Source organism: Haliotis cracherodii, unplaced genomic scaffold, assembly GCF_022045235.1.
Source record: "Haliotis cracherodii isolate W230 unplaced genomic scaffold, xgHalCrac1.p SCAF_1, whole genome shotgun sequence".
In the NCBI taxonomy this organism is placed as follows: Eukaryota; Metazoa; Mollusca; class Gastropoda; order Lepetellida; family Haliotidae; genus Haliotis; species Haliotis cracherodii.
The window spans coordinates 51,160,216-51,187,041 of record NW_027266264.1 but is presented as its reverse complement, the minus strand read 5'-3'; the positions used below and the strand labels follow the sequence as shown (position 1 = coordinate 51,187,041).

The 26,826-nt window shown below is 41.8% G+C and overlaps 1 protein-coding gene across 1 annotated transcript; it reads left to right on the top strand.

The window, feature by feature from the left end:
* Positions 1 to 1,202: 1,202 nt before the first annotated feature.
* LOC139465241 (beta-1,3-galactosyltransferase 5-like) lies at positions 1,203 to 21,426 on the top strand. Its single transcript, XM_071246919.1, has 2 exons — positions 1,203 to 1,287; positions 20,028 to 21,426. Exons 1-2 carry the CDS (start codon positions 1,249 to 1,251, stop codon positions 21,153 to 21,155), a joined length of 1,167 nt encoding a protein of 388 aa, XP_071103020.1. The 5' UTR covers positions 1,203 to 1,248; the 3' UTR covers positions 21,156 to 21,426.
* Positions 21,427 to 26,826: the final 5,400 nt, after the last annotated feature.

The following is a 26,826-nucleotide window of genomic DNA, read 5'->3' as shown; positions in this document are numbered from 1 at the left end:
CTTGGTTAGCAAGAGTTAGGGATAGTTGGGGATAGGGTTAGATGGGTTAGGATTAAGTGGCGTTTAGAGTTGTTTGTTGTTTAACGCCGCACTCAGCAATATTCCAGCTATATGGTGTCGGTCTGTAAATAATCGAGACTGGACCAGACACTCCAGTGAATGATATCATGAGCATCGATCTACACAATTGGGACACGATGACAAGCATCAACCAAATCAGCGAGCCTGATCATGCGATCCCGTTAGCCGCGTCTTACGACAAACATAGTCGCCTCTTACGGCAAGCATGGGTTGCTGAAGACCTATTCTTCACGGGTCCATCCTCTATATCTCCATGGCTCGCATTTCGGTAAACCTAGGCTCACCTTCACTGATGTTAGAGTAGGTTTAGCGAAATGGGAACCCTGGAGTTATATTGAATGTCAGGGGTCGCTAAAGATTATCAATGCATTTGTTATCATGAAACTCAGGGGAGTGTTACCACTAACTATATTCTTGCAGTAAAAAATTAAAAGGTTGGGTGTCGGGAAGAGAGAATAGATTACAGTTAATAGTTAAAACCAGTTTAAAAAATCCTTTAGAATACGTTTGCATATGGGCCTTAGAAAGGTTTTAGAAATGATACACATAAGCAAGAGAATATATGGATGTCAGCTTCTTTATTATGAGGAATACAAAGTTTCGGAGTATATGCGTCGTGTTCCTCATAATAAAGAAGTTGACATCCATATATTCTCTTCCTCGATTGCATATCATTTATCGAAATAAATAAAATAAATTTCAAAACCGTTTGCCCAATGGCACACTCAGAGCGACAATAACACACATAGATAAAAGATTGTAACTAACTCTATACATAACTTGTGTTAATACTGTCATATATAAACATGTTAATACCTACACTTGTAACAATATACATGAAATGGAATAATTAAAAAAAAGATAAAAAAACCAAACAAACTCTATACATGTCTCACTGTCCATACATTAACGCTTTCAAGTGTGCATATATAGTCTGTTCTGATATTTGACATGCTTAAACCCTGGCCTATATAGTATGTGTTCAGACAAATCTCTTAAACACTCCCTGTAGTTGGTGAATGGTGATTACATCCGCCTCTGTGGTGGACTTTGACAGGATAACGCATGCAGTATCTCAAACTATCTGTGCCTTTGAGATAGGGATGTTGAAGAGACGTATGGTAAAGTAGGTATGGTCACCCAATAGTTTACCTTAACATCCAGGATATGACGGGGTTTGACTTGGCCAGTCGCCTTACCCACCAGGTAAGCAAACTGAGCGATTCTTGGACTCATGGACTGTAGATGAACTATTGTTTGAAATTGTTTGTTCATTAACATCTGATCCAGGACATAGCTCGGACATAGCTCGATGTTGAATGTATAAACACTGATATATGTCATTGCAGTGTCATTGCAGCATGTCATTGTAGCATGCCTATCGTCCAATTGTTGATTAAACAAATGGTGACGCTATGCTAGCAGAAACACTAGGATGAACATGCAACAGGCCGGTAGACTTTGGAGCTGATGTTCGTTTCTGTCTTTCTGTTGAAAACAGAGTTATATATTTAAGGTACATTAAAATGAGAAGTACATACATATATAGGTTAACCCTTCAGACAACGAATATGCTGTAAATGCACATTAGTAAATATATGTAGCATGAGTTCTGTTGTCTATACCAGTGAATGTATGTAGATCGTAACTCCCATACCTTAACATAGACTTACGACAGTCATGGCACTAAGACTGTTTTGTACAACGGCACCCAATAAGTACAAAAAGTGTATGGTCTGTTGTCCTAACATGTAAATATATGTAGTGTCGGGTCTGTTGTCCTAACATGTAAATATATGTAGTGTCGGGTCTGTTGTCCTAACATGTAAATATATGTAGTGTAGGGTCTGCTGTCCACACCAGTAAATATATGTAGTGTAGGGTCTGTTGTCCTAACATGTAAATATATGTAGTGTAGGGTCTGTTGTCCACACCAGTAAATATATGTAGTGTGGGGTCTGTTGTCCTAACATGTAAATATATGTAGTGTAGGGTCTGTTGCCTACATCAGCAAATATATGTAGTATTGTATGTTGTCTACACCAGTAAATATATGTAGTGTAATCTGTTGTCTACACCAGTAAATATATGTAGTGTTGTATGTTGTCTACACCAGTAAATATATGTAGTGTAATCTGTTGTCTACACCAGTAAATATATGTAGTGTAATCTGTTGTCTACACCAGTAAATATATGTAGTGTAATCTGTTGTCTACACCAGTAAATATATGTAGTGTTGTATGTTGTCTACACCAGTAAATATATGTAGTGTAATCTGTTGTCTACACCAGTAAATATATGTAGTGTTGTATGATGTCTACACCAGTAAATATATGTAGTGTTGTATGTTGTCTACACCAGTAAATATATGTAGTGTTGTATGTTGTCTACACCAGTAAATATATGTAGTGTTGTATGATGTCTACACCAGTAAATATATGTAGTGTTGTATGTTGTCTACACCAGTAAATATATGTAGTGTTGTATGTTGTCTACACCAGTAAATATATGTAGTGTTGTATGTTGTCTACACCAGTAAATATATGTAGTGTTGTATGTTGTCTACACCAGTAAATATATGTAGTGTTGTATGTTGTCTACACCAGTAAATATATGTAGTGTTGTATGATGTCTACACCAGTAAATATATGTAGTGTTGTATGTTGTCTACACCAGTAAATATATGTAGTGTTGTATGTTGTCTACACCAGTAAATATATGTAGTGTTGTATGTTATCTACACCAGTAAATATATGTAGTGTTGTATGTTGTCTACACCAGTAAATATATGTAGTGTTGTATGTTGTCTACACCAGTAAATATATATTGTGTAGCGTCTGTTGTCTACACCAGTAAATGTATGTAGTGTAGACACCAGCATGTAGTACAGTCTGATTTACAGTATCATGTGTGGATGTATTTTCTCGCCCAAAGTTTATACCCTACGACCTATGCTTATTCAGGTCATGTGTGTGGTTGTAAAGGACTGTCATATACTGTGTGCGGTTATCGTGCTGCCTAGATAACCTGATATTTGTCCTGAAGAGATAACTAAAACTTGTCTCACCGTCTCAAGCTTCATACTGGACCACCTACTGATTTGGACAGGGGTTTCCTGCCAGTCAGAAGGTGACAAGTAAAAACGGTTCCTTCACTGTATACAAGGTGAGCGAAACCTCTAGTCCACGATAATGCGAGCTTTAAATGAGCAAGCAGTGGCGGCACAAGGTACTGGAATGCAATGCAACTTGCAATTGATACATGGAAATCTTGTCAAGGTGAACAGAAGTCGTATTCCATCATCTGACTTGAGTCTAACCAAAACTTGAGTGTCTCGAAAGCATTTGCATGTCGGAGGGTCTTCAAGGGATGTGGTACCATTCTGTAAAATTTGGGGCCTTTATTGAGCAGTCAGTATTTACTCGGATTAGACAGTTAAAAAAGTGGGAGTGGGAGCTGTAACGTTGAAACTAAAATGCAAAATCATGTCTATGCAAATGAGATCGTTAGGGTTTCTTTGTTGGAACATGGGGGACAATTGGTTCCGCTTTCGTTTCATCAATGCAATTCGTGTTTTGCAAATACCACACACTGACACACAGTATCCTCATATCGGAACATATATAGTTAGAGAATAACCTACAAACTAAGAGGAATTAAGGATTTAATTTTTGAATTATGTTTGTAGACCTTTTCTGGAAATGTACGTTTCCAGATCAAAAGTGGAGACTTAAGCTCAGTCAATCTATTGATGGAACCCCGTCGAATGAACCGTCTTTAACGTCATTAATAACAGATGATGTCATTAATAATGGATGGCAATGCATTGATATTAGCCACGTTGCTATGTCCTACTTCCCCAACAAAAACAGAAAATAATTCCATCGGTTTATATGCGCCTGTAGGTAAAATAAAGAGGATATTAGGCTAGACTTGACAAATTGCATGTTTAATTCATCAAATGACCTTCCAAAGTTCATATTTTCATGCATGACATTTGGGCAGACTGAAAGTAGCTCAAACAAAAAGCGTTATTATCCATGGGAGTAGATGTTACTTCACCCTAGTGGTATAACGATTTAATATATTGTGCCATAAACCCCAGTGCCACAGCTACAAGAGCTCACCACCACTTGGTAAAATATCACTTGATGATTTGCCAAAGAAATGTTATTTTGTATAAAAGACATTATACCAAATAATTGGACACAGTGCTTTTTGGATAAATATTCTAATCATTTTTTGGTGATGCCTTACATTTGAATGGCATCATATTTTTTTATACGTTGACAAGAGAATAACGACTACCCAGGTTTCAGGTCGGTTCATTTTCTAGATCATTGACTGATTGTCATCCAAATTTCCTCTCATTTTTTAAAAATAAGGTAATAATACAGGTGAACGTCCTATAAAAAATTAGGTACCTTATTATGGTATACAAGATTAAGGTATACACAACTGTTATTGTATCTCATATGATAACGATGAAGACATGACAGCCTAAAAGTCGGGCCGGGCCGGGCCAAGACGGGCCAAAGTGTTACTGGCTAATTACTTCATTATCGGCGATCATACCTACATATAATTGATGAAACATACACACATGACATTAATGAACAATCACCAAACAAAAAAGTGCACCATAAATAAGTAATTCGGAGTAAATCGCTTGAAAAACAGAAAGTGGAGCTGTGTGTAAGCGTCGCTTATCTTGGTAACATGTAAAAGAGCAATCGTTAAACGAAATAAGATTTGAAACGTATCAAATACTTCTAGCTATCGTGATACAAATTTCCATCTGTCGGCATAGCGTTTATATTTATAGGAACGTACTATATATAAGTAAATACTACTTTATAATGTCACTGATCGTCGTATTTAAAGCAGACAAGTTGGTTAAAGTAGACATCTTCTCCCTATAATCTCAACAGTCACACAAATGTTCGGTCCGACTTGGCCCGGGCTGTCAAAATCAACTTAAACCTCACAGATATATCATCAAATGGATCCACATCTTTCGATTAGTATTATATCTACCTAAATACCACTTTATAGTGTCTCAGATCGCTGTACTTAAAGAAAACAAGGGGCTCAGAAGTGTCAGAAGTGTTTTGCTTGTGGTGGGTCCAACTTGGTCCGGGCCGTCAAAATCAATTTTAAACATACACATGTTTCTTCAAATGTGTTTACATCTATAGATTAGTGTTATATCTACCTATATACCACTTGATAATGTCACGGTACATCGTATTTAAAGAAAACAAGGGGCTCAAAGTGAAGCCCTTTTCCCTCTACGTTCTCAACATAGTCTCTATCAGAAGTGTTTTGCTTGTGTTGGGTCCGACTTGGCCCGGGCCGTCAAAATCATCTTTAAACACACCGATTTATCTTCAAATGTGTTTACATCTATAGATTAGTGTTATATCTACCTATATACCACTTGATAATGTCACGGTACATCGTATTTAAAGAAATCAAGGGGCTCAAAGTGAAGCATTTTTACTGTATTTTCTTAAGAAAATCCAAGTCAGAAGTGTTCGGTCCGACTTGGCCCGGGCTGTCAAAATCAACTTAAACCTCACAGATGTATCATCAAATGGATCCACATCTTTCGATTAGTATTATATCTACCTAAATACCACTTTAAAGTGTCTCAGATCGCTGTACTTAAAGAAAACAAGGGGCTCAAAGTGAAGCCCTTTTCCCTCTGCATTCTCAACATAGTCTCTACCAAAGTGTTTTGCTTGTGGTGGGTCCGACTTGGCCCGGGCCGTCAAAATCAACTTTAAACACACAGATGTATCATCAATGTAGGGGGAAAAGGGCTTCACTTTGAGCACCAAGTTTTCTTTACATACCGCGATCTGAGACACTATAAAGTGGTATATAAGCAGATATAATATCATTTTCTCTTGGAACATCTATAAGATGTACAGCTACATGTATTTACCAAAAGAAAGAATCTACGTTTTTACTTCATTAAATAAACATTCACTCATTGAACATATCCAACAGTTTTGTCCATGTTGAGATCCACTGAAATGGTTAGTTCACTTGTTACATTTATATAGAACAGAACGATATTTGTGATTAAATATGATTGTGGATACATTTACCTTGGCTATATTTTAAAATTCAACAATAGCTTGCGTGTGGTCTGTTTGGAAGCATAAAATCAACTATTGTTTGTAAAAACCATTTGTGTGTGTTAATATATATGTTTTTTAAAGGAAGAGGTGTTTGAATAAATAATTATTTGTGTGTTCACAAACCCCTATCATGTAATTATATTTTCCTGAATAACATGTTGTTTGCATGTAAAATACATGTCCCTGCTCACCTATGTAGAAAGTCAATAAGCGAAATAAAACTGAGTAACAGACTGTGTATTATAGATCCATAGAAATATGATTGCATAGACGATCAATTCAGAATACAACAGGTGTAAGGTGTTGCTAATTGAAATGTATCTCGATGACTAATTGAAATGTATCTCGCAGGTAATAATCAATAAACATTGTGACAGAAAAACAAGTGAAGGATTGAGTTGAATTTTAGTTTCCCGAAAAAGGTCCGTGGTTTCTGTGGATGAAACTATGTTTGACAATGTTGCAAATGATCACTTTCTTGGACTTCATTACGGATTCCTCAACCTGTATCGAGGAGAATTGTTTACAGTTAAGTAAAGTTCTAATTAAGATTTCTTAAAGCTGTCACGGTGGCAAATTCAAACTTCGATATCATGGTACACAGTTCTATTGTAAAGTCAGATTGGGAGTTCGAGATGGCGCTATGTATTTTTATCTCGAATTTGAAATAAGCTGTTAAATTTATATGTTTTTTTTTTTTTTTTTTTGTTTAACGCCACACTCAGCAATATGCCAGCTATATGAGGAAGGTCATGCAAATAATCAAGTCTGGACCTGACAATCCAGTGATTGACATCACGAGCATCAATCCACACAACTGGGATAAGATGACATGCATCCAATCAACCAAGTCAGCGAGCCTGACAACCAACTCGATCCCGTTAGTCGCCTCTAACGACAACCATAGTCACCTTTTAATACAAGCATTGGTTGCTGACGATCTGTTCTGACCCTGATCTTCACAGGTCCAAATCTATATGTATTTTTATGGTGAGGCGGTCGTGATCGGAGAATAGGTTCGAGAGTTCGGTACACACATTCGTGGTCAATATCTCTCATGTTGTGGATGATAGGGATTTTGTCATGTTTTGAAGAAATGTCATCACTGGCATGCCTTTGATGGTACACAAAACGTAAGCTTTACCTCGAACATGCTAGTTCCGGTCACAAAATATATGCTTTATCTTTTACTGATTTTTGTATTTATAACATTACAACGTTTCTCAAGGTTACAGACTCCAAGGATTCATTAAAGTGCATTTTAAGCACCTAAAATTGACAACTAACACCCTGATCGCAAAACTCCTAACGATTTTTACTAAAAATAGATACGAAAACTTTTGCTGAACCCGAGATTTGAATGACTGACAAATCCGTACTTTCTTGTGTTCTCATACATAAAACAGCAGTGTAAACATGATCTAACATGGCTTAATGTGGAATGTGTCTAGGATTGTAAACTGTCCATATTATTCCAAATTGTATGCATACACATGTGTCATGTCTTTATTTGGTTTTGTGTCTCTACCCGCAAACATATGTGGCAAGATACACCTTCCAGGATAGTGGACAATGTGGACACTGACGAAAATTTCTACAACATGTCCAAACATTCCCAAACAGACAGAATCATATGCTTTCTGAAAGTCAATCCAGCACATCGTTGTTGTCGTTGTCGTTTTTGTCGTCTACGTCATCATTATCCTTCAAGGACAGTGGACGGTATGGACACTGGAATATTTCGAATATTTGGAAATGTGTGCAATTTAATTAATATAAACACTATTTTAAGCGTCAGGAAACGGGATTTTTCATTTTTGTCATGAATGGCGAGTATAACAACTTGGGAAGCTAGCTTGACATTTCGTTAGTACGGTCCTCATACTGTCTTTGCCTTGTTTCTCCTGAATCTCATTAGTTTCAAAAGAAACAGATAAATCGGTCATACAATGCTTTCATTGGATTTATCAAAAAGGACCATATCAGGTTTGTTCGCTTGGATACGTCTGACTCTGTATGTGGGCGTATTCCAAAGAATTTTATATGTAATTATCCTTTCCCACGACGCCCTCTGCATATTCTGGGTCGTACCATTGATGGTCTCGGAGTCAAAACCACACATTACGGTAACAAGAGGATCGAACCATGCCAAAGATACTGTGTTTGTGTCAAGCTGGACATCAACATTGACACAAAACCACACATTGACGTTTTCGAGTGGCAAGTGACTGGTTCTGGGTCGATTTGATATGGCACTTCGCTTGATTGACACTCATTTCTGTACCGTCCAGCACCATCAACAAAATAAACATTAACATTGATATTCAGTACTGCATCAATGGGTCGTTTAGGAAAATCCATTGAATGACTTGTTTTCAGTCTTGACATTCTTCACAAGAGGATTTTCAGATAAATAAATATGTGCAATAGTGCACGATTAAATTCAATCATGAAAGGCCTCCTTTTAATCACACCATAGACGTTAAAATATGGTGATGATCCTCATCATAAACAACTGTCATCATCATTATCATTATAATGTTTATGTTCCCGTCACAGTACATCGTTTTTAAAGAAAACAAGGTATGGATATAAACACATTTGATGATACATCCGTGAGTTTAAAGTTGATTTTGACAGCCCGGGCCAAGTCGGACCCAACACAAGCAAAACACTTTTGATAGAGACTATGTTGAGAATGTAGAGGGAAAATGGCTTCACTTTAAAAACCATGTTTTCTTTAAATACAGCGACTTGAGACACTATAAAGTGGTATATAGGTAGGTATAATGCTAGTCTATAGATGTAAACACATTTGATGAAACATTTGTGTGTTTAAAATTGATTTTGACAGCCCGGGCCAAGTCGGACCCAACACTTCTGACAGATTTTTTCTTAAGAAAATAAAGTAAAAGTGTTTGATTTTAACGGACCAGTTTTCTTTAAATACGATGTACTGTGACATTATAAAGTGGTATATAGGTAGATATAATACTAATCTATAGATGTTAACACATTTGCTGATGCATCTGTCTGTTTAAAGTTGATTGTGACATCCCGGGCCATGTCGGACCCAACACAAGACAAACACTTTTGATAGAGACTATGTTGAGAATGTAGAGGGAAAGGGGCTTCACTTTGAGCACCTTGTTTTCTTTAAATACGATGTACTGTGACATTATAAAGTGGTATTTCGGTAGATATAATACTTATCTATAGATGTGAATCCATTTGATGATACATCTGTGAGGTTTAAGTTGATTTTGACAGCCCGGGCCAAGTCGGACCGAACACTTCTGACTTGGATTTTCTTAAGAAAATACAGTAAAAATGCTTCACTTTGAGCCCCTTGATTTCTTTAAATACGATGTACCGTGACATTATAAAGTGGTATATAGGTAGATATAACACTAATCTATAGATGTAAACACATTTGAAGATAAATCGGTGTGTTTAAAGTTGATTTTGACGGCCCGGGCCAAGTCGGACCCAACACAAGCAAAACACTTCTGTTAGAGACTTATTGAGAATGTAGAGGGAAAAGGGCTTCACTTTGAGCCCCTTGTTTTCTTTAAATACAGCGAACTGAGACACTATAAGGTGGTATATAGGTAGATATAATGCTAGTCTATAGATTTAAAGACATTTGATGATACATGTGTGTGTTTAAAGTGCATTTTGACAGCCCGGGCCAAGTCGGACCCAACACAAGTCAAACACTTCTGATAGAGACTATGTTGAGAATGTGGAGTGAAAAAGGCTTCACTTTGTGTTTTCTTAAACTACTGAAATATGAAACAAGAAAGTGGTATATAATTAAATGTAATACTAGTCTTTAGATATAAAGAATGTTAGGAACTTTAGAAGTGCTTGGACAGTTATTAACACGTGTCGTGTCAGTCCTTTGACATTCGCGAATATCCACTTCCAGGAAACATCCTGTTTTGGTTTTACACGAATTAGTAAAGGTTAATTACCGTAACACGTTAATTAATGAAAGAAGAGTAGTCAAAACACTGTCGTTTCCTGCCCAGGACATCATACCCCTACACGCTAAGGTCGGTGAGAAGCATTCTAATCAAAGAATACACACACTCAAAACACTGACTTTTCTACGAGACTCACGGTATGTAGTCATAATTATCAGTTTATTACATTGTTGAAGGTGCATTTTTATTCAAACTCAATTAAATGAGCAAAACTATACGTTTGTGGACATTTGAGATCTGCCTAGATGTGCGCGTTTCGTTTTATTATTCTGCAATCCATTTTTAGTATTACCCGCTGGCCCGGCCCGGCCCGACTTTTCTTGGCCCGACTTTTAGGCAATCCCCAATATCAAGATGTAGTTGTATGGCAAAAGTTCATATGTGTTAGGTCTTCAGCAATCCATACTTGTCGCAAAAGGCGACCATGCTTGTTGTAAGAGGCGACTAACGGGATCGGGAGGCTAGGCTCGTTGTCTTGAGTTGATCCCAATTGTCATATTATCCCAATTTCGTAGATCGATGCTTATGATGTACTTCACTGGATTTTCTGGTCCAGATTCGCCTATTTACATGCGTCCATGCCAACGCATTTAAAACAAAACAATTATTTGCTTTCAACCCGAGACACGTAAATAAGCTTTGTTCATTACCTGATCGCATGGCGTGATAATTTGGTACACATTGTTTAAGCGTGAACGCATTAATTTTTCAATAGTAACGCCACTACCTCAGCTGTTGTAGCGCTGCAGAACGACATACACATTTGTCTCCCGCACGGTGTTTGGTGCAGCGCGTCACTGGCTTATCTCTCCATACACAGTAGTCTCCCGCACGGTGTTTGGTGCAGCGCATCACTGGCTTATCTCTCCATACACAGTAGTCTCCCGCACGGTGTTTGGTGCAGCGCGTCACTGGCTTATCTCTCCATACACAGTAGTCTCCCGCACGGTGTTTGGTGCAGCGCGTCACTGGCTTATCTCTCCATACACAGTAGTCTCCCGCACGGTGTTTGGTGCAGCGCGTCACTGGCTTATCTCTCCATACACAGTAGTCTCCCGCACGGTGTTTGGTGCAGCGCGTCACTGGCTTATCTCTCCATACACATTAGTCTCCCGCACGGTGTTTGGTGCAGCGCGTCACTGGCTTATCTCTCCATACACAGTAGTCTCCCGCACGGTGTTTGGCGCAGCGCGTCACTGGCTTATCTCTCCATACACAGTAGTCTCCCGCACGGTGTTTGGTGCAGCGCGTCACTGGCTTATCTCTCCATACACAGTAGTCTCCCGCACGGTGTTTGGTGCAGCGCGTCACTGGCTTATCTCTCCATACACAGTAGTCTCCCGCACGGTGTTTGGTGCAGCGCGTCACTGGCTTATCTCTCCATACACAGTAGTCTCCCGCACGGTGTTTGGCGCAGCGCGTCACTGGCTTATCTCTCCATACACAGTAGTCTCCCGCACGGTGTTTGGCGCAGCGCGTCACTGGCTTATCTCTCCATACACAGTAGTCTCCCGCACGGTGTTTGGTGCAGCGCGTCACTGGCTTATCTCTCCATACACAGTAGTCTCCCGCACGGTGTTTGGTGCAGCGCGTCACTGGCTTATCTCTCCATACACAGTAGTCTCCCGCACGGTGTTTGGCGCAGCGCGTCACTGGCTTATCTCTCCATACACAGTAGTCTCCCGCACGGTGTTTGGTGCAGCGCGTCACTGGCTTATCTCTCCATACACAGTAGTCTCCCGCACGGTGTTTGGTGCAGCGCGTCACTGGCTTATCTCTCCATACACAGTAGTCTCCCGCACGGTGTTTGGTGCAGCGCGTCACTGGCTTATCTCTCCATACACAGTAGTCTCCCGCACGGTGTTTGGTGCAGCGCGTCACTGGCTTATCTCTCCATACACAGTAGTCTCCCGCACGGTGTTTGGCGCAGCGCGTCACTGGCTTATCTCTCCATACACAGTAGTCTCCCGCACGGTGTTTGGTGCAGCGCGTCACTGGCTTATCTCTCCATACACAGTAGTCTCCCGCACGGTGTTTGGTGCAGCGCGTCACTGGCTTATCTCTCCATACACAGTAGTCTCCCGCACGGTGTTTGGTGCAGCGCGTCACTGGCTTATCTCTCCATACACAGTAGTCTCCCGCACGGTGTTTGGCGCAGCGCGTCACTGGCTTATCTCTCCATACACAGTAGTCTCCCGCACGGTGTTTGGTGCAGCGCGTCACTGGCTTATCTCTCCATACACAGTAGTCTCCCGCACGGTGTTTGGTGCAGCGCGTCACTGGCTTATCTCTCCATACACAGTAGTCTCCCGCACGGTGTTTGGCGCAGCGCGTCACTGGCTTATCTCTCCATACACAGTAGTCTCCCGCACGGTGTTTGGCGCAGCGCGTCACTGGCTTATCTCTCCATACACAGTAGTCTCCCGCACGGTGTTTGGCGCAGCGCGTCACTGGCTTATCTCTCCATACACAGTAGTCTCCCGCACGGTGTTTGGTGCAGCGCGTCACTGGCTTATCTCTCCATACACAGTAGTCTCCCGCACGGTGTTTGGTGCAGCGCGTCACTGGCTTATCTCTCCATACACAGTAGTCTCCCGCACGGTGTTTGGTGCAGCGCGTCACTGGCTTATCTCTCCATACACAGTAGTCTCCCGCACGGTGTTTGGTGCAGCGCGTCACTGGCTTATCTCTCCATACACAGTAGTCTCCCGCACGGTGTTTGGTGCAGCGCGTCACTGGCTTATCTCTCCATACACAGTAGTCTCCCGCACGGTGTTTGGCGCAGCGCGTCACTGGCTTATCTCTCCATACACAGTAGTCTCCCGCACGGTGTTTGGCGCAGCGCGTCACTGGCTTATCTCTCCATACACAGTAGTCTCCCGCACGGTGTTTGGTGCAGCGCGTCACTGGCTTATCTCTCCATACACAGTAGTCTCCCGCACGGTGTTTGGTGCAGCGCGTCACTGGCTTATCTCTCCATACACAGTAGTCTCCCGCACGGTGTTTGGTGCAGCGCGTCACTGGCTTATCTCTCCATACACAGTAGTCTCCCGCACGGTGTTTGGTGCAGCGCGTCACTGGCTTATCTCTCCATACACAGTAGTCTCCCGCACGGTGTTTGGTGCAGCGCGTCACTGGCTTATCTCTCCATACACAGTAGTCTCCCGCACGGTGTTTGGTGCAGCGCGTCACTGGCTTATCTCTCCATACACAGTAGTCTCCCGCACGGTGTTTGGTGCAGCGCGTCACTGGCTTATCTCTCCATACACAGTAGTCTCCCGCACGGTGTTTGGTGCAGCGCGTCACTGGCTTATCTCTCCATACACAGTAGTCTCCCGCACGGTGTTTGGCGCAGCGCGTCACTGGCTTATCTCTCCATACACAGTAGTCTCCCGCACGGTGTTTGGCGCAGCGCGTCACTGGCTTATCTCTCCATACACAGTAGTCTCCCGCACGGTGTTTGGCGCAGCGCGTCACTGGCTTATCTCTCCATACACAGTAGTCTCCCGCACGGTGTTTGGCGCAGCGCGTCACTGGCTTATCTCTCCATACACAGTAGTCTCCCGCACGGTGTTTGGCGCAGCGCGTCACTGGCTTATCTCTCCATACACAGTAGTCTCCCGCACAGTGTTTGGTGCAGCGCGTCACTGGCTTATCTCTCCATACACAGTAGTCTCCCGCACGGTGTTTGGCGCAGCGCGTCACTGGCTTATCTCTCCATACACAGTAGTCTCCCGCACGGTGTTTGGCGCAGCGCGTCACTGGCTTATCTCTCCATACACAGTAGTCTCCCGCACGGTGTTTGGCGCAGCGCGTCACTGGCTTATCTCTCCATACACAGTAGTCTCCCGCACGGTGTTTGGTGCAGCGCGTCACTGGCTTATCTCTCCATACACAGTAGTCTCCCGCACGGTGTTTGGTGCAGCGCGTCACTGGCTTATCTCTCCATACACAGTAGTCTCCCGCACGGTGTTTGGTGCAGCGCGTCACTGGCTTATCTCTCCATACACAGTAGTCTCCCGCACGGTGTTTGGTGCAGCGCGTCACTGGCTTATCTCTCCATACACAGTAGTCTCCCGCACGGTGTTTGGTGCAGCGCGTCACTGGCTTATCTCTCCATACACAGTAGTCTCCCGCACGGTGTTTGGTGCAGCGCGTCACTGGCTTATCTCTCCATACACAGTAGTCTCCCGCACGGTGTTTGGTGCAGCGCGTCACTGGCTTATCTCTCCATACACAGTAGTCTCCCGCACGGTGTTTGGTGCAGCGCGTCACTGGCTTATCTCTCCATACACAGTAGTCTCCCGCACGGTGTTTGGCGCAGCGCGTCACTGGCTTATCTCTCCATACACAGTAGTCTCCCGCACGGTGTTTGGCGCAGCGCGTCACTGGCTTATCTCTCCATACACAGTAGTCTCCCGCACGGTGTTTGGCGCAGCGCGTCACTGGCTTATCTCTCCATACACAGTAGTCTCCCGCACGGTGTTTGGCGCAGCGCGTCACTGGCTTATCTCTCCATACACAGTAGTGTCCCGCACGGTGTTTGGCGCAGCGCGTCACTGGCTTATCTCTCCATACACAGTAGTCTCCCGCACGGTGTTTGGTGCAGCGCGTCACTGGCTTATCTCTCCATACACAGTAGTCTCCCGCACGGTGTTTGGTGCAGCGCGTCACTGGCTTATCTCTCCATACACAGTAGTCTCCCGCACGGTGTTTGGTGCAGCGCGTCACTGGCTTATCTCTCCATACACAGTAGTCTCCCGCACGGTGTTTGGTGCAGCGCGTCACTGGCTTATCTCTCCATACACAGTAGTCTCCCGCACGGTGTTTGGTGCAGCGCGTCACTGGCTTATCTCTCCATACACAGTAGTCTCCCGCACGGTGTTTGGTGCAGCGCGTCACTGGCTTATCTCTCCATACACAGTAGTCTCCCGCACGGTGTTTGGTGCAGCGCGTCACTGGCTTATCTCTCCATACACAGTAGTCTCCCGCACGGTGTTTGGCGCAGCGCGTCACTGGCTTATCTCTCCATACACAGTAGTCTCCCGCACGGTGTTTGGTGCAGCGCGTCACTGGCTTATCTCTCCATACACAGTAGTCTCCCGCACGGTGTTTGGCGCAGCGCGTCACTGGCTTATCTCTCCATACACAGTAGTGTCCCGCACGGTGTTTGGCGCAGCGCGTCACTGGCTTATCTCTCCATACACAGTAGTCTCCCGCACGGTGTTTGGCGCAGCGCGTCACTGGCTTATCTCTCCATACACAGTAGTCTCCCGCACGGTGTTTGGTGCAGCGCGTCACTGGCTTATCTCTCCATACACAGTAGTCTCCCGCACGGTGTTTGGTGCAGCGCGTCACTGGCTTATCTCTCCATACACAGTAGTCTCCCGCACGGTGTTTGGTGCAGCGCGTCACTGGCTTATCTCTCCATACACAGTAGTCTCCCGCACGGTGTTTGGTGCAGCGCGTCACTGGCTTATCTCTCCATACACAGTAGTCTCCCGCACGGTGTTTGGTGCAGCGCGTCACTGGCTTATCTCTCCATACACAGTAGTCTCCCGCACGGTGTTTGGTGCAGCGCGTCACTGGCTTATCTCTCCATACACAGTAGTCTCCCGCACGGTGTTTGGTGCAGCGCGTCACTGGCTTATCTCTCCATACACAGTAGTGTCCCGCACGGTGTTTGGTGCAGCGCGTCACTGGCTTATCTCTCCATACACAGTAGTCTCCCGCACGGTGTTTGGCGCAGCGCGTCACTGGCTTATCTCTCCATACACAGTAGTCTCCCGCACGGTGTTTGGTGCAGCGCGTCACTGGCTTATCTCTCCATACACAGTAGTCTCCCGCACGGTGTTTGGCGCAGCGCGTCACTGGCTTATCTCTCCATACACAGTAGTGTCCCGCACGGTGTTTGGCGCAGCGCGTCACTGGCTTATCTCTCCATACACAGTAGTCTCCCGCACGGTGTTTGGCGCAGCGCGTCACTGGCTTATCTCTCCATACACAGTAGTCTCCCGCACGGTGTTTGGTGCAGCGCGTCACTGGCTTATCTCTCCATACACAGTAGTCTCCCGCACGGTGTTTGGTGCAGCGCGTCACTGGCTTATCTCTCCATACACAGTAGTCTCCCGCACGGTGTTTGGTGCAGCGCGTCACTGGCTTATCTCTCCATACACAGTAGTCTCCCGCACGGTGTTTGGCGCAGCGCGTCACTGGCTTATCTCTCCATACACAGTAGTCTCCCGCACGGTGTTTGGCGCAGCGCGTCACTGGCTTATCTCTCCATACACAGTAGTCTCCCGCACGGTGTTTGGCGCAGCGCGTCACTGGCTTATCTCTCCATACACAGTAGTCTCCCGCACGGTGTTTGGCGCAGCGCGTCACTGGCTTATCTCTCCATACACAGTAGTCTCCCGCACGGTGTTTGGTGCAGCGCGTCACTGGCTTATATCTCCATACACATTAGTCTCCCGCACGGTGTTTGGTGCAGCGCATCACTGGCTAATCTCTCCATACACATGCTCTGGCCTCAACACGACACAGCTGACGAAATAGTTGTGAGTTATATATTTACCGTCATATTGTATAAATGCACTGTCGGTTTTCTTCCTCATGCATTGCGTATTCCGCGTCAGTTAACCGGTTAACTGTGGTGTTTTTGCAGCTTGCATAGCGCCGTGGTATGTCATCTCTTAAAGATCATGTTGCATCAAAAAGAGTCTGATCAAATCAATTGAATTTTTTTATTCAACCATGTTTATTAACAAGTTATGAACAAGATTCAGGGACAAGTTCTTCCAACTTGGCTTGTCCTCTCCCTACGATTTCAAAATTCTCTTTCTCTACAATATTCTGTAAACATATTTACGAAGTACACCAAATATCTTCTTTTCCCCCATTTGATCCACATTTCAATACTGTATCACAATTTCTTACAATATATATATATTCCTAGTAAATGCATATTAAAACTTATAGTAATTAGTAATATCGCTTTGTTAACTTTAGTTATTAGTTATATGTTATTAACTGACAATGTTTATTGCCAAAGCTCTTTTATTAAATACATAGTACAATTATAGTAATTAGTTATATGTTATTAACTCGAAATAGTGGATAGACAAAGCTCTTTTATTAAATACAAGTACAATTATAGTAAATAGTTATATGTTATTAACTGACAATATTGGATAGCCAAAGCTCTTTATTAAACACATAGTACAATTATAATAATGAGTTATATGTTGTTAACTGACAATATTGGATAGCCAAAGCTCTTTTATTTAATACATAGTACAATTGTATTAATTAGTTATATGTTATTAACTGACAATATTGGATAGCCAAAGCTCTTTTATTAAATACATAGTACAATTAAAGTAATTAGTTATATGTTATTAACTGACAATATTTATTGCCAAAGCTCTTTTATCATATACATATTACAATTATAGTAATAAGTTATATGTTATTAACTCACAATATTGGATAGCCAAAGCTCTTTTATTTAATAAATAGAACAATTATAGTGATTAGTTATATTATAAAATGACAATATTGGATAGACAAAGCACTTTTATTTAATATAGATAGCCAAAGTTCTTTTATTAAACACATAGTACAATTATAGTAAATAGTTAAATGTAATTAACTGACAATATTGGATAGCCAAAGCTCTTTTATTAAATATATAGTACAATTATAGTAATTAGTTATATGTTATTAACTCGAAATAGTGGATAGACAAAGCTCTTTTATTAAATACAAGTACAATTATAGTAATTAGTTATATGTTGTTAACTGACAATATTGGATAGCCAAAGCTCTTTTATTTAATACATAGTACAATTGTATTGATTAGTTATATTCTATTAACTGACAATATTGGATAGCCAAAGCTCTTATATTTAATGCTTTGGCAATAAATATTGTCTGTTAATTACATATAACTAATTACTATGATTGTACTATGTATTTGATAAAAGAGCTTTGGCTATCCAATATTGGAGGCATGCACAGCACTGAGAAGTTAACATTGTTGGTGCTTCTACAAACTGACCTCTGAGGTGGAAACGTACAGAGTAATACAACCAGTTTTGTATAAGTGCGAATAGCGGGTTAGAATACCTTACATTAACATCTGTTTGTCGTAAGAAGCGAGTAAATCGATCTGGCGTCTGGCTTGAGTGATTGCGCGTCTCACAACAGTGTCGATTATTTATAATGTACCGGTAGCCGTCATATTGCTGGAATATTTCGTGAGTGCGGCGTTAAACAACGCGCTGTATCAACACTTTTACCTTTATGTATATCCGCAAAGGCAAACTTACTGTGATTATATGTATGTCTTGTCAAGGAAAAACAGTAATAATTATGATGATAGGGACTATGTAGGCCTACAGATCCATTGTAGCTTTGGAAACAACAACTCTAAGTCAAGTATTGTCCCTCGGTCAGCGGCTAGGCAGGTTGGCTCTCTGACATGTCTGCCTCGTTACCATAATCATGATTACAGTAAACTACGGTTATAACGAACTCAAAGAGACCACTAATTTAACTTCGTAATAACCGTAATTGGTTATAAACAGTTGAGTTGAGTTGGGTTTAACGACGCTTTTAACACTATTCCAGTTATATCGCGGCGTGTCAGCTTAATGTGGGAGGAAAGCCCGAAGTGATGCAGGCCTATGACGTTTACCACTTCGGTGACATCCACCAGCACGGGTATGGTGCTGACAAACCTAGAAACATAATCGGGGCGAGCCGGGATTCGAACCCACAATCATAGGTTTGTGGCGTGCCCAAGGGACGCAACTCTGCACAGCGAATCGCGGCGCCTTAGACGACTGGGCCACCCGTGCCCCCTGTTATAATCATATGCTGAGTGCAGTGTTAAACAAAAAACTATTTGTTTTCGGTTATTTAAAGATTTATCACGATGTTTAGTTTCTGTTGCATTTGAGTATATCTGATGTTGGTACTTCAACACCATGGAGGTGAGAAGAGGTGAAACGGGGTTTAACGTTGCTCCCAAGATTACTGCACGTATATAGCGACGTGCATGGACCTACCAGTACTTTTCGTAGGAGGTCACTAGCGGGGTCGGGTGGTCGGGCTCGCTGACTTGGTAAATGCATGTCGTCCCATCCCCATTGCTTGGATCAATGCTCATGATATCAATCACTGGGTAGTATGGTCCAGACTCGATTATTTACAGGCCACCGTCATATAGCTGGAGTGCAGTGATAAACAAAAAACTATGATTTGTTTTCGGTTATTAAAATATTTGTCACGATGTTTAGTTTCTTTTGCATTTGTGTATATCTGATGTTGGTATTCCCAAGATTATTGCACTTATATACATGTGCGTGCGTGGGTGGGTGTGGCTATGCGTGCGCATAAAGATCCGGGGTAGAATACGTCTTCAGCAAACCATGCTTGCCGTTAAAGGCGGCTATGCTTGTCGTAAGAGGTGACTAACGGAATCGAGTGGTCAGGCTCGCTGACTTGGTTGATGCATGTCAGTATATATCGCGTAGACCGGTGCTCATGGTGTCAATCACTGGATTGTTTGGTCCAGACTCGATTATTTACAGACCTCCGTCATATAGCTGGAATATTTCTGAGTGCAGCATTGAACAACAATCAACATCAACAACAAAACATATAGTTAAAACGTCCCAGGTATTCGCCATTCGTTGTATCCAATCTGACTTAGGGAACAATGAAGGTCTTCTTTGTCTTTTACCGGGAAAGATCGGTTTAGTCTGACTACAGTCACTCATAGTCTTCATTTGTCTTTTCGCAGATGTCAAGGTGTCACGGACAACGTTCCATCGGAATGAACTTTAAACGCTTCATCATCATCGGCATCCTTTCGCTGGTACTACTGGTCATCATGGTCACTCGGCTGTCGACATTCGGAACAAACCCGCACAGACAACACAAACTCGAAATATCAACTTCGATTCAACAACCAGTCATTGCTGCAATAAAATGGCCACCGTTGTACTTTGACCCGAACAATTTCTATGGAGATAGGCGCCTACTTCAATATAAGAGTCATTTTGTGCCAAAAGAAAAGAGAGTAACTCCACTAGACTTTAAATTCCTGATTCCAGGTGAAAGAGTCTGTGCCGGCAAAGAAGGACCGACATTGCTGGTGATGGTGATGACACTTCCGGACAACTCCGCAGAGCGTCAAGCTATCCGTGACACGTGGGGTTGTCTTGCATCCGGACACCCGTGGCCGGGCGGCGAAACCATTAATGGGACGATGAAGGTCATCTTCGTATTTGGAAACACAGGGAACCAAAACCACAACAAACTGTTACGGTCAGAATCAATAATAAAGGGCGACATAGTACAAAGTGATTTTAAAGAATCCTACGTTCATTTGACTTATAAAGTGTTGATGGGTTACAAATGGGTTCAGCAATACTGCCCTGGCACCAAGTTCATCATGAAGGTAGATGAGGATACGTTTTTCAACGTTCCTTTTGTATTCAGTCTTTTTGAGAAACAGAGCTGGAATAATACAATATATGGACCATTTTTCAAAGTAGAGAATGTATCTCGGGCTAAAAAGTTCCGGGTGGAACCAGCCGCCTACGCTCCCCCTCTGTATCCGCCCCACGTAAAGGGCAACCTTTATTTTATGCCTTCGGAACTTGCCTTTAAGATTGCCAAAGTGGCGGAATACATGCCGTATGTGAACATTGAAGATGCATACATTACCGGCGTCTTAGCCAAAATATTTGATGCCAGACATGTGGGTATTGATAAATTGGTGTACCATTTACGGAAACCAGCTAAAGCTTGTGATATTGCATCTAAAAAGAAAATGATTTCACAACAAATAACTACGAGTGTATTCTACTTGATATGGGATCGTATCCGATTCAAAGAATTGTGCACAAATGGGGCATACATATGAGTCATCATTGGTGCGGAAAACGATAAACGTGGCATTAACACTGCCTTGCTGCTGTTAATGGCCATCAAGGAAACAGGTGTTGGTACTTTGCAAGGACAAGAACAAAAGAACAAGAACCGTGTTACCATTTGTGTCTAAGCAGTATTATATGGCCCGATTCTGGTCTCGTTGCCATGGTTTCGTATCCCCCTAAGAAAAAACAAACTAAATCAACAAAAACAAACCAAACCAAACCAAAACACAACAAAAACAACAACAAAAATAAAGTACCCGGGATTGCTAGTGTCTGTGCATGATTGTATATCCTATAAATCTAGTCTCGTTGTCATGGTTTCTTTTGGTTTAGCTCTATTGGCAGATAGCCTTATATTGGTGAAGGTTTCATGTTGACATGCCTGCACTTCTGGTGTTGCCATGTTACGATCATCCTCAATTATCCAGTGTATCTTATCTCCATTCTATGATGATATGTACCCGAATCTTTTTGTCGTTTGAGTTCGTTGTCGTGGTGCAGTAGTCATGCTGATTTGAAGGCTTCGAATTGAGATACCTCTCCTGTCGTATGCGTTGTTGCATCTCATCACATACATGTTCTATGAGGGAAAGGTCTAAAGAAACAGCAGACCATGGTAGTAGGGCAATGTTATGCTTCCTCAAAAAGTCTGTCACAGTACGTGCAACATGAAGAACATGATCTCGAACAATGTTATCACGGTAGCGTGCGCCATTCACACTGCCATTAAACAATGATAAGTTGTGTTCCCCCCATGAATTGGGTATCTACCCGAGGCAAGGAAGTTAACTGACAGTAAAAGTCCAGTTTCCACACTTGTCGAACTAGTCTGGAATTCCGGAGTTACATTTTGGCTGGAATAACGAGTGTATACAATGTCCAGTGAAATCGCGTAACGAACATGACATCTGCTTTGTAAACAACATGGATTTCAACGTGCAGATTTCGATCAACTGCAGGATTTGCAAAGCATATGTACAGCCAACTGGTCGTCGACAGATATTTTGCAAATACTGTCATGTTTTTAATCAAGATGCTCAAGTGATTTGATGCACGTCGCGGAGTAAGACCCGTTTTATTAAAATATGGATCTTGATTAACGATCAGATCGACTTCACTGGGCGCTGCCATTTTGTTTGAAGCAAATGCAAGACTCGTAATATGAGAGATGGAATCTGATTGGTCAAAAGGAGGGTCATAGAAGGGACAAAACTCGTAATAACCACTGACATGCCAGCGTAGTTTGGCAAGGGTGAAAACTGGTCAGTTAACGTCCTGATCCGGGAAGATGCGAGTTGTGATCCGACCCCATACCATTAAACTTCCACCCCCTAACTGACGACGTTGAGTAACGCAAACATCGCTAAAACGTCCTCCTGTACGCATGTAGGCCCTTGCACAACCATCACGGCTGCCAAGGTGAAACATGGACTCACGTATGAGCAGTATACTGTCCGGGTCTTCTGAACTTCAGATGCCGTCTACACCAAGCTAATCTTTCCGAGGCAAGAGAGTAAACTGACTTTAAAAGTTCAGTTTCCACCCTCGCCGAACTAGGCTGGAATTCCTGGGCTCGATCGTAGCGCCACCAGTGGCTATTGCGAGTTTTGTCCCTTCTAAGCCTTTCCTATGGACCAATCAGATTCCACCTCTAGTATCACTTGCATTTGCCTCAAAACAGCGGCGCCCAGTCAAGACGATGATAGATAATCAAGGTCTACATTGTGATAAAACGGGTCTTACATCGGGAAGTGCATTAAACCACGTGACCAGCTTGATTAAAAACATGAAAAGATTTGGAAAATATCTGTTCACAAGGAGTTGGCGGTGCACGTTTGGCAAATCCTGCAATCGACCGAAATCTGTACGACAGTTTACGAACCGGATTTCGATTTCGTTGTGCGATTTTGATTGGACTTTGCATAAACTCGTGAGTCCAGCCTAAATGTAACTCCATAATACCAGCCTAGTTCGGCATGGGTGGAAACTGGACTTTTATAGTCGGTTAACTGTCTTGTCTCTGGAAGATGCACCAAGCTAGGCGTGCTTGACGTGAAAGCAAAATTGGGCGAATCGCTTGATGTTGTGTATCGTTGTGCCACTAATTGGTCTCAACCCAGGAACTGCCGGGGCAGTTTGGTATCGATTGCGTAGATGCACTAACCGAATATGGTTGAACATAAAAATGTTTGGCAATTTCGTTTGGCGCCATTCCTGTTTGCAGCATATCTACGGCGCGTAGAAGTTATATTTTCAGCAAGCCGTGGCATTGCGAAAGCGTTATTTGCGGTTAAAACACGGTGTTTTAATGACCACATGAACACAGTCATTGTGTGCTGTTCACATTAAACGTGTGTAAGCATGATGCTCCCAACATGCACGCAAACATGCAAATTGTGCGCCATGGATGAACATGCACTTGCAATTTGTGAATCACGACCTTAAAGTCGAGGAGATATCTTTGTGAAGATGTAATGAAAGACGCATTATTTTATTTCTGAATTAATTTATTTTTATTCAACTAAGCATAGAATTAGTAAGCAATTAAGCAAGGTTACTCTTTTTTTTATTAATCACTTCTTAAGAAACATACCGAATACATATATCATTTTTTGCGGCCGAGTGATAATAAAAGCGACAAAACCATTTCCATGGTTATAAGAAATCTCCGCTTAAAGCAGAGTTGATCGTACGATTAGACTGCATGATGACCATGTGTTAATGAATCACTAGCATATAGTGACATCAGGTATTGAAAGATGCATTGTTTAATTTCAGAATAAATATATTTGTATTGAACTTTATATTTATAAAGCACAGTACATTTTTCCGTTTAAACCGATAACGATCAATGTCCATCACAACACTGATAATTTCATGATGATTTAAATATTTTATGTCCGCATCTTCTTCTTTTTTGAATGTGAAAGTTCTTGTGAAATTAACAGTTTTGTCTTTGTTGTTTAATAACTCCGCAATTTGACGGCGGTCGTCTCTAAATAATCGAGTCTGGACTAGACAACCCAGTGATTGATATTATGTGAGATGTCCAACGCCTTTGGGGTATTTTCAGTGAAGTCTTATGTCTACATATCCGTACATATCCAAACAGTCGATAACAAATAGTTCTACTGCGTGGTATTCTGCGATATTTCAAAAGCGTTTGATAGAGTATGGTACAGTTGGCTTATGTATAAATTGTCATGTTATGGTATAAACAATGAATTATTAGAGTGGCTGGCTGATTACGTAACAGCTCGCCCTTCAATCTTTTTTTTTTAAATGGAACATTGTCTGACACTGAAGAGTTAAAAGCTGGTGTGCCACAGAGATCAGTACTTGGCTCTTTGTTTTTCCTTGTGTACATCAATGATATAACTGATAAATTGAACTGTGCAACAAGATTATTTGCCGATGACACATCCCTGGGCTAATAACATTGAATATATAGAAACTTCTATGAATAGCAATTTAAACAAAGTTGATTAATGGGCTCAAGGCTGGTTAATTCTATATGGTCCGAGCACAACAAAATCAATTCTTGTTTCCACAAAAGAGCCTCAGAGAACTTTGAAATTATTTTTGGATAATGAAAACATTGTAAATGTTAAAACACACAAACACCTGGGTGTTAGTTATATTGTCGTCATCGGGAAGTATTCATGGCACATTGATTTAATTATTAAAACATCATAGATGATTAATTCAATGTGAAAGTTAAGTATATGCTCTGTCATAGTGTGTTGAATCAGATTATGTAATGTTTATTAGATCACATTTTTGAAGTTTGGGACGGTTGAACCAGAGAGCAGAGTGACAGATTAGAAAAACTCCAACTTGAAGCAGCCAGAATTGTAACTGGTTTACCAACCTATACTTCCGTCAAAAATGTATATTTCGAAACTTACTGGAGCCCTTATCAGAGCGCAGGAGAAAACGTAAATTTTGTTTATTTGATAAAATATATAACAATATGACACCTTCATACCTTAAAATCTTGTACCTCACTCTGTCGGGACAAACGTAACATACCTTAGAACTGCTCACAATATAACTATGCCTCTATTACTATACGTACTAAGTTATCGGAATCCTCGTTTATACCATCCACTATCAAATTGTGGAATACATTATCTATTCAGCAAAGGAATATTGAAACATTCCCTCGATTTAAATCCAGTTTAAGAACAAATAGATCTACAGTTCCATCATATTTTTTATATGGTCTAAGGAAAATTAACATAATACAAAATTAAGATATGATGACAGTGAATTAAAAAGTGACGTATTTTATAGAACAGGTTTAAACGAGGATCCAAAATGTGGCAGCCCATGTACAAATTCATATCATTTTTTCATTGAATGTCCTTTATTTAAATCAGCTAGAAACGAATTGATGCACTCAATATTGTTAATCGTGAAAGATTCTTGTGATGTAAATATTGACCTGATGCTAGTTGGAAATGCAGTTTTACCTAATCATGTGAACGAAAGCATTTTTAGGAATGTCCATACATATATTAAGAAAAGAAAAAGGTTTGAGTGAGCAATGTGAATGTACATACGTTTCTCTATTTCTTTTCTTTCCTTTCCTTTCTGTCATTTAATTGATTAACTGTAAATAAGCATACATGTAAAGCTACGGGAGAGGGCGTTTCAAGTTGCGATAACTTGTGCCCAATCCTTTTCATGAGAATAAAATATGTTTAAAAACTATGGCGGTGTCCCTAAATAATCGAGTCTGGACCAAACAATCTCGTGATTGATATTGTGAGCAAAGATCCACGCTGTCAGGGTACGATGACATGCAATCAACCAAGTCACCTAACAGACCATCCGAGCCATTAAGAATGGGCTCCGCGGTTTGCTCTTGATTTAACATGTCATCCATCAGTTTCATAAGGAGGCAATATGGAAATAAGGAAATTAAACACATGGTTTTCAAGTAAGTTTACGGGGAAGTATTATTTGGATTTAAATTCTAATTTATGAAAACTAAATGTATGTATGAGAAAATAGTCCAAATGGTTCCTCGAAAATGTTCCAAAACTACACTGACACAGCACACACGTACACGTTCTTGTTATAAAATGTGTGTTTGTTGTTTAACGCCGCACTCAGTAATATCCCAGCTATATGACGGCGGTCTGTAAATAATCGAGTCTGGACCAGACACTCCAGTGATTAAGGCCATGAGCACCGATCCACGCAATTGGAATACGATGACATGCATTAACCAAGTCAGCGAGCCTGACCTCCCGATCCCGTTAGTCGCCTCTTACGACAAGCATAGTCGCCTTTCACGGGTTGCTGAAGACCTTTTCTACCCAGGATCTTAACGTTTCTTACAAAATGAATACTTAGCAACTGAGCATTGCATCCACCCTATCACCATTTTGATAGACTCCTAAAATAACGATAGGTTTGTTGAAGAGACCGTCTGACATGGACTACCTGCGAAGCCATCTGTTTTCACAATGATGAATGCAGAAGTCGCAGTGAATAATAATTAAAAACAAATATACAAGACGCAGTCTTCAGGCACATTTATCATACAATAGGTTAAGGGAGTTAAGCCAAAATAGTCCAAATGGTTCGTCCGAAAGGTCCTAAAACTAGTAGTTCAAACTTCACTGGCAGAGCAAACAAATCCAAAAT

Excerpts from the sequence above, each read along its gene's own strand:
- LOC139465241 (XM_071246919.1), top strand. The coding sequence starts at position 1,249 with ATGACGGGGTTTGACTTGGCCAGTCGCCTTACCCACCAG. Across the intron at positions 1,288-20,027 it reads CCAGTCGCCTTACCCACCAG|ATGTCAAGGTGTCACGGACA; the intron begins GTAAGCAAACTG and ends GTCTTTTCGCAG.